The sequence below is a fragment of the Schistocerca cancellata genome, chromosome 8, assembly GCF_023864275.1.
Source record: "Schistocerca cancellata isolate TAMUIC-IGC-003103 chromosome 8, iqSchCanc2.1, whole genome shotgun sequence".
Lineage (NCBI taxonomy): Eukaryota > Metazoa > Arthropoda > Insecta > Orthoptera > Acrididae > Schistocerca > Schistocerca cancellata.
This window is the reverse complement of record NC_064633.1, coordinates 130,414,302-130,431,069: the sequence shown is the minus strand read 5'-3', so window position 1 is coordinate 130,431,069 and position 16,768 is coordinate 130,414,302. Positions and strand designations below refer to the sequence as shown.

The following is a 16,768-nucleotide window of genomic DNA, read 5'->3' as shown; positions in this document are numbered from 1 at the left end:
TGATATTAACCCAGATTACAGTTGTTGCAAGCGATGAAACCTAACGAGAAGCGTACATTTTTCTGCGGACGTTCCTGAGCGTAAAAATGTCAGAAGCTATTTCCCTAAAAAGTATTATCTATCACGTCTGGGAAACAACTGAACTGCATGCTCTGAAGTAAGGATGTCTGGAGTGAGAACGGAAAACGTATATACTGGTGTACAAACCTTAAGGACGAAATAACTTTCCCACGATGTATCGCCGCCGAGTAACACAGCCCGATGAAATTTGAACCATACATTAAAAGAACTACAATACTTTAGTACAGAAAAAAATTGTGCAATCATACTAACACAAGTCACACGTGTCTTCAACAACATTAATAACACTTAACTCACTGCGATTCATGATGGTACCCTGGGTATTAAGAAATTTGGGACGTGGTTCTTAATACACTACTGGCCATTAAAATTGATACACTACGAAGATGACGTGCTATAGACGAGAAATTTAACCGACAGGAAGAAGATGCTGCGATATAAAAATCATTAGCTTTTCAGAGCATTCACGCAAGGCTGGTGCCGGTGGTGACACCTACAACGTGCTGACATGAGGAAAGTTTCCAACCGATTTCTCATACACAAACAGCAGTTGACCAGCGTTGCCTGGTGAAACGTTATGATGTCTCGTGTAAGGAGGAGAAATGCGTACCATCACGTTTCCGACTTTGATAAAGGTCGGATTCTAGCCTATCGCGATTGCGGTTTATCGTAACGCGACATTGCTGCTCGCTTTGGTCGAGATCCAATGACTGTTAGCAGAATATGGAATCGATGGGTTCAGGAGGGTAATACGGAACGTCGTGCTGGATCCCAACGGCCTCGTATCACTAGCAGTCGAGATGACAGACATCTTAACTGCATGGCTGTAACGGATCGTGCAGCCACGTCTCGATCCCTGAGTCAACAGATGGGGACGTTTGCAAGACAACAACCATCTGCACGAACAGTTCGACGACGTTTCCAGCAGCATGGACTTTCAGCTCCGAGACCATGGCTGCGGTTACCCTTGACGCTGCATCGCAGACGGGAGCGCCTGCGATGGTGTACTCAATGACGAACCTGGGTGCACGAATAGCAAAACGTCATTTTTTCGGATGAATCGAGGTTGTGTTTACAGGACGGTCGCACCCGCGTTTGGCGACGTCGCGGTGAACGCACATTGGAAGCGTGTATTCGTCATCGCCATACTGGCGTATCATCCTGCGTGATGGTATGGGGTGCCATTGGTTACACGTCTCGGTCACCTCTTGTTCGCATTGAAGGCACTTTGAACAGTGGACGTTACATTTCAGATGTGTTACGACCCGTGGCTCTATCCTTCATTAGATCCCAGCGAAACCCTACATTTCAGCAGGATAATGCACTACCGCATGTTGCAGTTCCTGTACGGGCCTTTCTGGATACAGAAAATGTTCGACTGCTGCCCTGGGCAGCACATTCTCCAGATCTCGCACCAGTTATAAACGTCTGGTCAATGGTGGCCGAGCAACTGGCTCGTCACAATACGCCAGTCACAACTCTTGATGAACTGTGGTATCGTGTTGAAGCTGCATGGGCAGCTGTACCTGTACACGCCATCCAAGCTCTGTTGTACTCAATGCCCAGGCGTATCAAGGCCTTTATTACGGCCAGAGGTGGTTGTTCTGGGTACTGATTTGTCAGGATCTGTGCACCCAAATTGCTTGAAAATGTAGTCACATGTCGGTTATAGCATAATATATTTGTCCAATTATTACCCGTTTATCATCTGCATTTCTTCTTGGTGCAGCAATTTTAATGGCCAGTGGTGTGTAGGTTGTGTGGTCACCACAGATGACGACAATACACGGTCTGAAATGTGCTGCCATGCTGGCTACAATACCGGTAAGGGGTAATGAATTGTTGTTCTAGGGCATTACATTCCTCCACCAGTGCCGATGACAACTGATGGTCGTTGTTGCATGTGCTGAAATAAGTCTCCACAACGCAGCCGATATCGCGCACGATCGGATTTGGTCGGTGGAACGGGCAGGCCAATCCATTCATCCAATATCTTCTCGTTCTAAATGCTGTTGCTCTTGCGCAGTTCATGCGGTTGCGCATTGTCATCTATAAAAATGATGTAAAGGCGATTGCACTCCTGAAAAGACGAACATGGGGAAGGAGTACGGTTTCACAATACCAATGATTGGTTCGTTTTGGAGGTCAGTGCGTCCATGCAACACTACATGCCTCCTTGCACCACAACATTTGGAGCCCCGAACCGACCACGTTCGATAACGCTGGACTGGCGTTTCTATTCACTCTTGATGCTATTTGTTGCACATTATCTACACCTGTTAATTCAGATTTGGTTTTTGCTTCTCGTTTCTGTTCCAGACTCACCACTCGTGAATTTGAGAGAGGAAGAGTAGGCTAAGGGCGTCTACATGGTACACAGGAAGTAATGCAGTATTCTGCCAAGACGTCCGCTCCTGGGTGCTGAGTGGTCAGCGCGACGGAATGACATGCCGAAGGGACCGGGTTCGATTGCCGGATGGGTCGAAGATTTTCTCCGTGTTGTATTGTTCTTATCATGATCATTTCATCCCCATCGACACGCAAGTCTATGAAGTGGCGTCAACTCGAAAGACTTGCACCAGGCGAACGGTCTACCCGATGAGAAGCCCTAGCCACACAGCATTTCCATTTCTGTTCTATGTTATATTCAGATGCATCGCTGATGTTCGCCGATTAGCGACCCTTCCGAAAAACAAACGGAGGAGAACATTTATGTCATGCTGGTAATTTTTCATCAGAACCGATGTGAAATTTTAGTTTCTCCAGGAGTATAAAATTTGTGTCCTGAACAGCATCTGTTCACTTGTCGAGGTATCGGCTGTTGTCGAGGATCTCACCCGGCTACATTCCTGTTCTTTGAGCTAGGTAGTGACCGCATAACTACGATGACCTTTGAGTAGCAAATCATTAGAGACAAAAGTGATTCTGAAATCCTCTTATCTCTTTGCTTATTGAATAACAATTAAGCTTTTATTATATTGCAGTGTGTCCTTTTGTGACATACGGCGAGTTGAACGTTTAGCCTCAAGTGACTCAATAGTGAAATTATTCCATTAACCTTTGTGGCTGTACTGTAGTTAAACAACTTCCGCAGAAGTGCAAATACACGTAATACGAAATTTTTGTGCTGTAAGTATAGCAAACGCTCCCACTGAGCTACAGAGCTCGCAGTTGACAACCTCGTTAAACGATTTCTTGAGTTTACGTCTACGAGCGTGAACACTGGTAGAGGTCGCATGTACAGGAATAGATCACGAAAGCATATAGAACAAAGCGTAAACCAACAGCGTTTTCACCCGACAGCAGATGATATACTACTGGCAATTAAAATTGGTACACCAAGAAGAAATACAGATGATAACCGGGTATTCATTGGAAAAAAATATTATATACTAGAACTATTATGTAATTACATTTTCACGCAATTTGGGTGCATAGATCCTGAGAAATCAGTACCCAGAGCAACCACCTCTGGCCGTAATAACGGCCTTGATATGCCTGGGCATTGAGTCTAACAGAGCTTGGATGGCGTGTACAGGTACAGCTGTCCATGCAACTTCAACACGATACCACAGTTCATCACGAGTAGTTACTGGCGTATTGTGGCGAGCCAGTTGGTCGGCCACCATCGACCAGACCTTTTCAATTGGTGTGAGATGTGGAGAATGTGCTGGCCAGGGCAGTAATCGAACATTTTCTGTATCCAGAAAGACCGGTACAGGACATGCAACATGCGGTCTTGCATTATCCTGCTAAAATGTAGTGTTTCGCACGGATCGAATGTAGGGTAGAGCCACGGGTCGTAACGCATCTGAAATGTAGCGTCCACTGTTCAAAGTGCCGTCAATGCTAACAAGAGGTGACCGAGACGTGTAACTAATGGAACCCCACACCATCACGCCGTGTGATACGCCAATATGGCGATGACGAATACACGCGTCCAATGTGCGTTCACCCCGATGTCGCCAAACACGGATAAAACCATCATAACGCTGTAATCAGAACCTGGATTCATCCGAAAAAATGACGTTTTGCCATTCGTGCACCCACGTTCGTCGTCGAGTACACCAGTACACCATCGCAGGCGCTCCTGTCTATGATGCAGCGACGAGGGTAACCGCAGCCATGGTCTCCGAGCTGATAGTCCATGCTGCTGCAAACGTCGTGGAACTGTTCGTGCAGATGGTTGTTGTCTTGCAGAAGTCCCCATCTGTTGACTCAGGGATCGAGACGTGGCTGCACGATCCGTTACAGCCATGCGGATAAGATGCCTGTCATCTCGACTGCTAGTGATACGAGGCCGTTGGGATCGAGCACGGCATTCCGTATTACCCTCCTGAACCAACCGAGTCCATATTCTGCTAACAGTCATTGGATCTCGACCAACGCGAGCAGCAATGTCGCGATACGATAAACCGCAATCGCGATAGGCTACAATCCGACCTTTATCAAAGTCGGAAACGTGATGGTACGCATTTCTCCTCCTTACACGAGGTATCACAACAACGTTTCATCAGGCAACGCCGGTTAACTGCTGTTTGTGTATAAGAAATCGGTTGGAAAATTTCCTCATGTCAGCACGTGTAGGTGTCGCCACCGGCGCCAACCTTGTCTGAATGCTCTGAAAAGCTAATCATTTGCATGTCACAGCATCTTCTTTCTGTCGGTTAAATTTCGCGTCTGTAGCACTTGATCTTCGTGGTGTTGCAATTTTAATGGCCAGTAGTGTACCTGGCGTCTCTCCTGAGATCCATCACATGCTTTTCTTCCTTTCTTTTCTATCGTGTTTTAATATGCATTTGCAATTACGTTCTTACAGTGTGTAGATAGAGGAAGCGCAAACAATCATTGCTCGAAACATATTTCATATGACGCCCAGTTCGATAGGACATATGTGGGTTTGTTTCCTGTCACAAACAAAAGTTGAATTTTGTCCGTGTATTTGGTAAAGGGTCAAAAACAGTCTAGTGCGACATTCAGGTAAACGGTATGTGCTTCAGCACTTATATCCGTAAAAAATATGTTCGCAAAGTCTGCCCTGCCCAGCACGTCCTCGTTTCGCGTGCCGGCGCATGTCACGCTCCCCGTGACGTAACAATCCATGGAAACTGAAGTACATCAGACAAAGTTATACCTGCTGAATGAGGACGACCACTATCTTCCCATAGTTATACAGGGTGTAACGGGTATAAGTGCAAATATTCCTATTGCTGACTGAGGGTACTGAAAAGCATTGTGTCAGTATTTACTTCACTTGCAGATTAATATTTATGGCCTTCAGGAGCAATATGTTTTGGGTTAGTTAGTATCTCAAACTACATGTGGCAAGAGCAAGCTTACTTTCCCTGGGCAGCAAGTCAGATGTTGAAGTGTGGACACGTGGACGCAAAACGGTTAGTCTATACCGGCAGACATAGTCTACTTAGTGGTACAATAATGGCCGTGTAGGTCGTAAATTTTGCGCGAAGCAGAGGAAAAGCAACCAACACACTCATATGTACACAGCAAGGTACCACATAAAAAAGTATCTACACTTATGCCTGTCACACGCTGTATTTAGAAATGCGATGTAAATTTCGTGTTACACTCAGTTGCAAAGATAAGCAAGTCTTGTATGCCATGCAAGTAAAAAAAAGCAATTGGAGGTCAGCAATCTGAGTAAATTACTCTAATAATCCACTGGAAACAAAGGGTTCCTCACACACTTGGCACATCACGCTGATCAGCTTCTGACGTTTGACATTACAGTTCGCGCTCAAACTGTAATAAATATATGGTTTCTGTACACTGTAGTGTCTAAAAGTCATGGAGTACACCCTAATATCGTGTCGGAACTCCTTTTGCCTGGTGCAGTGCAGCATCTCGACGTGGCAGGGACTCGACAACTCGTTGGAACTCCACTGCGGAAGAAATGAGCCATGCTGCCTGTATAGCCGTCCTAACGGCGAAAGCGCTGCTGGTGCAGGACTTTGTGCACGAGCTGAGCGCTCGATGCTGTTCCATAAACGTTCGATGGGATTCACGTCGGGTGGCCTGAGTTGCCAAATAATTCGCTCGAATTGTCCAGAATGTTCTCCAAACAAATCGCGAACAACTGTCACCCAGTGACATGGCGCATTGTCATCCATGAAAACATGCAACATTAAGTCTACAAACGGCTGAAGATGGTCTCCAAGTAGCTGAAGACAAACATTTCCGGGCAATGATCGATTCAGTTGGACCCGAGAACCAGTCCATGTAAACACAAACAGCACCGTTATGGAGCCACCACCAGCTTCCACAGTGTCTTGCTGACAACTTGGACCCATGGCTTCGTGGGATCTGCACTAGAGATGGGCAAAACTGTTCTTTTCAGAGATCGGATCAGAACTGTTCACTCCCTGAGATGAACTAGCTGTTTTTCATGACTCACCACTCATTCAAAATAGAAAATAAATGGAAGGCACATTGCCCTTTAAACTTGGTTTATTCCAGTACTATACCTGTATTTTGATCTTATTTGATCCTATTTTGAAGTAACACAGATAATGAGTAAGAATTTTGTATTGTTTATTGAAATTTCCATGATATGACAAAGTTTTTGATTATTGATTTATTTTGCACTATCGTGGTTTTTTGGGAGATCAGAAAATGTTGTAACTTGAGATTTACATTAACAATATATTTGGCTATAATGTATTAAAATTTCATTAACCTCGTACAAATACATCGCAAGCCATATATTTTTAAAGTGAACGTTTCCTGCCGAAGACGCCTAAAATCGCAAAATACGTATCAGAATAAGAAAAAAATATATAAATTTGACTGTAAGACTAAAGTGCTGCTTATAGCCTTACGCAGAATAAAACAAGGAAAATATTGGTGTATCACATTTTGCGATACGTTTATCGGTTCGCTCGTAATTAAAGCGTAAATTCGAGTGTCCATAATAAAAATCCTATAGTAAGAGGAGTCGTCAGGAACCTAATCTGATCAGTTTAAACAAATAAAAATAAAATAAAAACAAATGATGTATACATAACATAATAATGTAATATACATAGCGATATTACTACGAAGAACAATAACCAGTAGAGACGAACTCCGATGCAGAAGCGCTGAGTCAAGCAGGTCGAGCCGCGAGCTGTATTACTGTGTGAGCTAAGACCGCAGAGAGCAGAGTGACACCTGAGTTGCTTTGCTCAACACTCTGGCTAGAGTCGAGAACGGTGGGGTGAGCGTTGAGCGGGCGAGTTCCGAGGGTGGGGGAGTGGTGAACGGCCACCAGTCACCCGCTCCGAGACAAATCGTCTGTTCTCTTGCGAGCAGGTTGTTGCAAGTAGTTCTTATGTTCTCCGCTAGGAGGCTCTCTGTCCTGTTGCTCGCATCAACTGCCCAGAGGGCAGGATGTGCGACTGAAACGATCGCCGACAGAGTGCGATGCTAAGTTAAGCTGCGCCAGACACTGCACGCGGCAGAGGACGCACAGAGATGGCACCGCATATGTGAAACACAAAATCCAATGGGGCACTGCACAATGCAGGCAGCCAAGGTAGAAGCAGGGCAGAGGGCGGCGCCGGCTGTGTTGTGTGGCGTGCACTGTGCTCTGACCAGCAGAGGCGCCGCTGATATGCTCCGTCTCTCTGTCTCTCTCTCTCTCTCTCTCTCTCTCTCTCTCTCTGCCGTGGGAAACGTTTGGAGCTACCGTTCTTTTTTTCTGAATCACTGATTGTTCACTTCTTTGAAAGATTCAACTCTATGAATCAGTTCAGGAGCGGATCCCCCATCTCTAGTCTTCACCACACTCGAACCCTACCATCAGCTCTTAGCAGCTGTAGTCGGGACTCGTCTGGCCAGGCCATGGTCCAGCCGATACAGCCACGAGCCGAAGAGGTGCTGCAGGTGATGTCGAGCTGTTAACAAAAGCACTCGCGTCGGTCGTCTGGTGCCAAAGCCCACTAAAGCCATGTTTCGCCGCACTGTTCTAACGGATGTGTTCTTGTACTTACTGATTTCTGCTGTTATTTCACCCAGTATTGCTGGTCTGTTAGCACTGGAAAGCCTAGGTAAACGCTGTTTACTCTCGGTCGCTCGTTACGTGAAGGGCGTCGGCCACTGCGTCGTCCATAGTGAGAGGTAATGCCTGAAATTTGCTATTCCAGGCACACTCTTGACACTGTGGACCTCGGAGTACTGAATCCCCTAACGAGTTCCGAAATGGAAGGTCCCTAGCGTCTAGCTCCTACTCCCATTGTGTTAATTTCTGCCGTGGAACCATAATCAGCTCGGAAGCCCTTTACATGAATGACCTCAGTACATATGACAACTTTGCCAACGCATTGCCCTTTAATACCGTACGCGATAGTACCGCCATCTGTATTTGTGCAGTCCACAGCTCGTGGTCGTGCGATAGCGTTCTCGCTTCCCACGCCCGGGTTCCCGGTTCAAAATGGTTCAAATGGCTCTGAGCACTATGCGACTTAACTTCTGAGGTCATCAGTCGCCTAAGAACTAATTAAACCTAACTAACCTACGGACATCACACACATCCATGCCCGAGGCAAGATTCGAACCTGCGACCATAGCGGTCGCTCGGTTCCAGACTGTAGCGCCTAGAACCGCACGGCTACTCCGGCCGGCCCGGGTTCCCGGGTTCGATTCCCGGCGGGGTCAGGGATTCTCTCTGCCTCGTGATGACTGGGTGTTGTGTGCTGTCCTTGGGTTACTTAGGTTTAAGTAGTTCTAAGTTCTAGGGGACTGATGACCATAGATGTTAAGTCCCATAGTGCTCAGAGCCATTTGAATCATTTTTTGTATTTGTGCATACCGCTATCCGATGACTGCACTTCGCATATGGCACCCGCACAGTGTAGCTCAGGAGCAGAGAGACAAAATAAGAGATCAGCGTTAAACATACTATGAAATTAATTTTGTATAATAGTAATTCAACAGGTGCTGTATTTTTTTAATTAGGTAATATTCGCTTTCAGCTGTTACCATTCCTATTTCACTATTACAATTTCGGCATGTGTGCCACTCTCAATCCTAAAAAGCATAATAAAACGACCGAGAAAGACATACTGAGATCAAAAGCATGTACTGCAGTTTCTTAACATTACAAGATTCGATTTTGTGTCATACAGAAGGGTTAAAAATAACATTATTCTAGGACTGCGTTGCTTTCGATAGTGTCACGGTCATAGTTTGTTACTAATGACATTGGTAGATTTGTCACTGACATGCCAGTTGTCATGAGAAAGAGATAAAAACGTAATGTGTATGTACCTTGCGTACAGGGTAGAGGCGTGCAAATTATTGGACACTGACATTGAGATTTACAGCGCCTTCAAAGAACAACGAAAACAGACAGTATGCTCACAAATAGTTTTTTTTTAGTTTTTTAGAAATATGTGTCAATGCACTATAAATACACACTTTTAGACAAGTAAATCTCGTTCGTGATGTACATAGTTCGCTCAAGATTACAATACATAAAATGGACTATCACGATCGACTATGGACTGCTGACTAGTTACCTTTCCATTTACGTACATCTTACGTTGGTATCTCTGCTGTACGCCGAGCTCCACGTCAATAACAAAACTAGTAGTGTCATTAATAACAACCAATGACTGCATTACCATCGACAGTGACACGTCCCTTTAAGAATGTCATTTTTATCCTGTTTGTGTGACATAACATCACATCTTGGAAGTCTGACAATGTCAAACTGTAAAAATCGACTGTAACTACTATTAATAACACATGAGAATTTTCTCATTACGTTGTATTATCGTTCGTAGATACTTGAAAATGGCACAAATGCCGAAATTGCAATAGTGAAATAAAAACTAGTAATAGCTAACGGAGAATAATACGTCATTTAAAAAGTTATGGGATGACGCAGGGTACCGACACAACAATCGCATATTCGGAGCTCACGGCGGACAGAGAGAGCTGTCATTTGTGAACTGGAACCACTCGTGTATCGCGTGGCACGTCACTCACTTGTCGTCGTAGACGAACCCGGCGCGCAGAGTCCCGGCGTAGAGCAGGGCGGCGAGTGCTGCTGACGCGACGCACGCCCAGTCGACGCGAGACGACGCCGACGCCGACGCCGCACGCTTGAACGCCGGCGGTGGCGCCGCGGAGCCGCGCGTTGCTGCCCGCATGGGTGCAGCCACCACACTGGCGAGCCCGAGAGCACGCAGCGCGCCGGCTGCACGCCTGCAAAACACGCGCATGCGCACCACGGCCGCGGCCACGCGCTCGCCCTCGACTCCCGCGCACCTGTTGGAGTCCGACACTTCTTCGCTTCTGTTTGTTTACGTTACGGATTCGGCGCCAAAAAATTCTTCGGTAGGAAGTGAACGGAAAGTTACCAACAGACAAATAATTAGTTTTGCAGATTTTATCAGTGCAATTCAGATGGGGGGAGGTGGTAAGAAATCAAGCGAAATGAAACTATCTCTTTTTCAGATGACCAAAGGACCGGTCTGGTTTACTAACGAAAAACATTCAAGAGCCAATAAGCACAAATATTTCTTTACTTAAAACAACCGCTTTCGACAGACTTCACTGTTATCTTCAGGCTTTAAAAAATCTTTTTTTATGAAACGTGTCCATTTTTCGTTGAATTCCTCGCCAGGTTGTCATGTGGATAAAAATTAGCACATTATAAAAGGTATGTCGTAACTAAAATATTTAAAAACATCAAGCACCTTGTGCAAATAGGCATGTCCATATACATACCAGTCCGCAGCGCGTGGTCGTGCGGTGCGTTCTCGCTTCCCGCGCCCGGGTTCCTGGGCTCGATTCCCGGCGGAGTCAGGGGTTTTCTCTGCCTCGTGATGACTGGGTGTTGTGTGATGTCCTTAGGTTAGTTAGGTTTAAGTAGTTCTACGTTCTAGGGGACTGATGACCATAGATGTTAAGTCCAATAGTGCTCAGAGCCATATACATACCTTTCTCTGATGTCTGTTACGTCACAAAACAGAGTCACTAACACAACTGTTTAAATACGCTGGACATATTCTAAACAGTTTCAGACCCCCCAGTTTCTGATTCCCTCAGATTAACAATCATAGTTCGCACTCTTAATTCACTGCAATTTCTTCAAACAATGAGTTACTCAACTTTGAAGTATCGTAATACATAGGGTTGAAACCAGGTTGCTAGATACTCAGACAGCGCACAGGATAAGGTTATGATTGTGAATGGGGCCGTAAACAGTTACTGTGAGTCGCACAATCAAACACACAACTTTATTTTTCTAAGAATCACTCATTTATACATTGCTTTAAAAGATCTTAATCAAACAATACGACTGAAGGCCTAGTTAAAGAACTTGAGATACTTTCTGGGCTAAAGGCCCAAAAGCACACCAAAAACAAGAACGACTGAAGGTCTAGCTTAGAAATCAAAAGCAATTAAAAATAGAAGGTAATTTTTTTGGTTAAAAAAACATGCAATGAAAACAAATAGCGGCTGAAGGTCTACACTACACGTCTGAAGGACAACTATAATTAAAACAAATTAATAAAAAAAAATTCCATCAAGAAATTTCTTTTTAAACTTACAACAGAATGGCCAAAAGCTTAATTAAAGAAATATTGACTTATTGCACGGCTGAAGGCCACAAACAAATTTGAAACAATGACAGAAGGCCTGAACAACAAATCAGACAAACAATTTAAAATAAACCCTTTCCTTCTTGTAACAAATTTTCATTTAAAGAATACACATGCCTGAAGACCTAATTAAAACGGGTTCACGAAAATCCCCGGCTGAAGGCCACACATAACACATCGAACAACTAACGGCTTAGGGCCTGGATTACAAACAATTTCAGATAGAACCAATTTTAAGAAAAAATTTTTTTCTTTTTTAAAATAAAATCAATCTTCAAAATTTTAATTTAACACGGCTGAAGGCATTTATGTAAAGTTTAAAAAGAACTGAATAAACACACGGCCGAAGGCCTCGCACAATACCTCAAACTAAAATGAAAATCGCAATCTAAGACAAACGGAACAAGTGGTGCACAGAAGTGCTCCAAGGGCCGGCCTGGTAAGGTAGCTCAAACGTAAGGCGAGGTGAGACAGGCAGCCAAGAGTTGAAGTAAAATAATCGGTTGCCAACCCAAACTAAGGACGTCCAAGGACCGACCAACGACTTAACCAATTCCCTTCCGTCCATCCAACGGCACAACGATGGAAAATATGAGCCGAGGACGAGGATACGAACAGCACTACGTCTTCAGAAATTGGCGTTTAAAAATAGCCAAGGGAACAATAACGACTCTAAGCAAATACAAAGCAAACAACGTATAAGGCTGTCGAACTACACGCCATGCCAGACAGCATCAACACGACGAGGAAAGGAACACTTCCCGAAAAGTACGCTAACGACCAGGGCAGGTAACGGGGGCGTTAACGGCCACAGGGCAGAAAGTACTGCTGGTGCACTTCACTCTTACGTATTAGTCAATTTAATAATTAATCAAAATATAGAAAGATGGCTGCAAGATTTCGCCGACTCCAACGCAACAGACGTTGCTGCTACCCTGAACGGCCCAGGGAGCAACAACCCGCGAATGAACGAAGAGATGCCGCAATAGCTGAGGTTTCATAACAGGTTAATTGCGTCCAGGTTCTGTGGGCAACGAACTTTGTCGTTCTCGCAGCTCGCACTTCACGATCCGATAGCGCATGCATGACGTCAGCGGTCCAGGCCAGGCACTCGCGCCGTGGAGACTTCCTCGCTGCTCTGTCCCAACTGACACCATCACCACCTGGGAATACTAGCGGTCGCACCAAAGATAGTACAACAGTACTAGTACCGACAAGCGCTGCCGCTGCCACTCAAGAAGGCAAGCCAGCAACTTTGTTATGCCAGTAAGTAAGGAAGAAACAAAACGTCACTCTATGTGAAAAAATGCCAAAGAACAAACGGCATGAAGGCGAGCCACACACGGCTCAATGGTGATAATTCTTGAACTATATGAAATAATATCGTCATAACCTCTGTGGTGTCACCGCCAGACACCACACTTGCTAGGTGGTAGCCTTTAAATCGGCCGCGGTCCGTTAGTATACGTCGGACCCGCGTGTCGCCACTATCAGCGATTGCAGACCGAGCGCCGCCACACGGCAGGTCTAGAGAGACTTCCTAGCACTCGCCCCAGTTGTTCAACCGACTTTGCTAGCGATGGTTCACTGACAAAATACTCTCTCATTTGCCGAGACGATAGTTAGCATAGCCTTCAGCTACGTCATTTGCTACGACCTAGCAAGGCGCCATTACCAGTTACTATTGATGCTGTAAAACAAGTACCGTCAAGAGCGATGTTCACCATTTATGGATTAAAGTTAAGTATTCCAGCAGCTACGTACCTTTTTGTGCTAGTCTAATTTCCTTGTCCTGTTCCAGACCTCACGCCAGCCTGCGTGAGCTAAAACGCGTGCCTTTCGGCTTCCTCTCAAAACCGGGTTGGCTCTCTTACCAATCGACAACAACCTCTAAACGGTTTGCATTAGGACGTTCAACTGCACAGCTGGGTGCGGCGCCTGACGGAAATTAGTATGAGCATGCTTGGTTTAGTTTAGCGACGAAACCCACTTTCATTTGGGTGGGTTCGCCAGTAAAAAGCACGTTTGCCCCCAAAATGAGAATCCGCATTTCGGAATCGACAAGTCTCTTCACCCTCAATGGGTGACTGTGTGGTGTGCAATGACCAGTCGATGCGATATTCCCTGACGACAGGATGACTACCAAACGGTACGTGAAGGTTTTGGAAGATGATTTCATCCCCATAATCCAAAGTAACCCTGCTTTCGGCAGCATGTGGTTCATTCGAAGCAGTAGATAATTTGATGTCCTGAGGGAGCACTGTGGGGACCGCATTCTGGCTCTGGGGTACCCAGAGGCCACTGGCATGGGCCTCGATTGGTCACCATATTCTCCAGATCTGAACACGTGCGACTGCTTTTTGTGGGGCTTTATTAAAGACAGGGTCTACAGAAATAACCCTAAAACCATCGCTGAGCCGAAAACAGCCATTCATGAGGTTATCGACAGCATCGATGTTCCGACACTTCAGCGAGTCATGCAGAAGTTCGCTATTCGTCTGCGCCACATCATCGCCAATGACGGCTGACATATCGAATATGCCATAACCTAAATCTGAATATCTGTAGTGACGTTTACATTTTAAATAATGGCCGGCCGGAGTGGCCGAGCGGTTGAAGGCGCTACAGTCTGGAACCGCACGACCGCTACGGTCGCACCTTCGAATCCTGCCTCGGGCATGGATGTGTGTAATGTTCTTAGGTTAGTTAGGTTTAAGTAGTTCTAAGTTCTAGGGGACTTATGACCACAGCAGTTAAGTCCCATAGTGCTCAGAGCCATTTGAACCATTTTTTTTTAAATAATGTATGTGCTCGCCATAGTTTGTAACTAATTTAGGTTTTTTCATATAGTTCAACGATTATCACCCTGTGTATTACCAATAATGAAAAGAAAGGCACCTCATTATCAGGCTGTGATGTGAGACTTACAATTTAACCAACACTTTTCCTGCATTCGTCTAAGAAAAACTGCATAGCGAAAAAACATGAGAATCCAAAATATGTGGTGCTTTTTTATGGTGCAGCAAAAACGTTTTCTGAAAACCCATGTGTTGTACTTCAGAAAGTTTGTTTGTTTACATACACTACGTTCTTTCAGCAGCATTGCAGCTCATCCTTGAATCAAACCTTGCTGTGGACACGATCCTAACCGTGGAGCGGCGAAGAAATCTGTCACAAAGAACTGCGGTAATTAGTGTCAGCAGTCTCTCACAGTTACAAGAGGAGTGGTGTAACACGAGATAAAAATGTACAGTCGTGGACAAAACGAGGGAGGCCCCTCGCCTTTTCGTTATACTGATCCGCACAGCTTTAAAGTATGCTACACAGCATAACAGGCAAGGCGACGAAGTGCTACCAACATACTATGCCCAGGCGTGAAATTGAAAAAGTATTGTCAGACTGTTTTCAATCATGTGTAGCACTATATTAATGCTGATTAGTGTGTTAAACACATCACGTATATACAAGATACAAATGAAAGAAGAAACGCTAATTAATATGAAATGTACTAATAAAAATGAATTTCAGCTTATCGAGAGAAAACTGTTTTAGTAAGACAAAGTACCCCAGATCGTTACGAATTAGTAAAATATTATGCGCATTCGGCCCCGAAACGGTCTGTGTCAACGTTCAGACCAGTCATACTGGATTACCGTTGCTGACCTGCAATGAAAGTGTACAAATTTAGCAATGCGTGAAGATTCATAATGACAGTCAGTCAAAAATCATTCAGTGTCACACTAAAGTCAATTCAGTTATTGATAGAAGCGGAAAAAGAGGCAGTAACAAGTATGAAATTCTACAAGAGTTTCATATTGACATCCACAGGGCGCCAGTACAGAATAAAGGTAGCAATAAAACTTATTGGGGGCGTGAGAATTTCTTGAAATTGCTTTACTGATAGTCTATCTGCCTCCATCGAGATTAGAACCGAAAACAAACCAGACCTCCCTTGCAGTAGCAAAGACCTTTCACTACGCTAGCAGGCAACCCAGGCAAACAGCCCTCTATTGTTACCTTTTTACCTCGAGTACGGGTAGACATAATGAGCTGAAATGTATCCTTCCCGCTGTATACAGTCCCTTGGTGGTGTAAAAAAGCGAGCTTCTATGTCGACGCAATCTAAAGATGCGGCCGTTTATGTAAAGAAAATTTACGTGAAAGGTCAAAAAATGGCTCTAAGAACTACGCGACCAAACTGCTTAGGTCATCAGTACCCTAGACCTGGAACTACTTAAAGCTACCTAACCTAACACACATCCATGCCCGGGGAAGGATTCGAACTGAGGACGCAAGCAGCCGCCCGGTCCTCGATATGACGCCGATGAACGCACGGCTAACCCGCGCCGGCAAGCTGTTAATATCATCTGGTGTTGCTAAAAAGTTATTCATTTCTGGTGAATAATTTTCTGCGCAGTTCATTTAAGATAGAATAACTAAAATATATTTGATGTTACGGAAGAGGAAGTGCACCTAATTCATTTCCCTGTGTCTTTATTTATGATGTTAGATTCGCAGTCTGAGCATACGTATTATCCATAACCACATTTTAACGCCAAGTCATAGTCACAGATATGCGAATAGCACACATTGGCTTATACGTGAGGTATTTAGTTTCCCACGAAGTGGTGGTAGACGATGCTGTGGCATCTTCGAAGCGCGAGCTTCGCCAGTGGTAGCTATCTCAGCACATCAGCTGAGCAAACGTTTTCTCCCTGCTGCTAGTCTAATGGACAATGGCAACACCGTAGAATACGTTTGACAACTACATGGTCATAGATTTACGCTCTTGAGTGGTTCATAATTATATTAGTATATCCACTCGATATTTTTATGTCCTTTAAATTACATTTGCTACATGATTCGCACTGAAGACGTAGGAAATGCATGTTATTTGGTCCATGGAGCACGTTCCAAGAGAAATTGCTGCTTACATTGACATTTATGTTGCGAATTAGTCGTCTTATCCATCACATGGACAATGAGGATGCTCTGTTTTGCTACAGTTGTTTCATAGCTTAGTGGATTTGTGTGTTGGTGGCATTGCCAGTTTACATACTACGCATGTAAGACACAAT

At 44.8% G+C, this 16,768-nt stretch overlaps 1 protein-coding gene across 1 annotated transcript in view; it reads right to left on the bottom strand.

Annotated features, from left to right (window-relative positions):
• LOC126095421 (protein O-mannosyl-transferase TMTC2-like) overlaps positions 1-16,768 on the bottom strand; it is a 1,040,622-nt gene that overhangs the window by 890,466 nt on the left and 133,388 nt on the right. Inside the window, exon 3 of the mRNA XM_049910218.1 lies at positions 10,069-10,350. Within this exon, the coding sequence (XP_049766175.1) occupies positions 10,069-10,350 (282 nt within the window). The remainder of the gene's footprint in view (positions 1-10,068; positions 10,351-16,768) is intronic.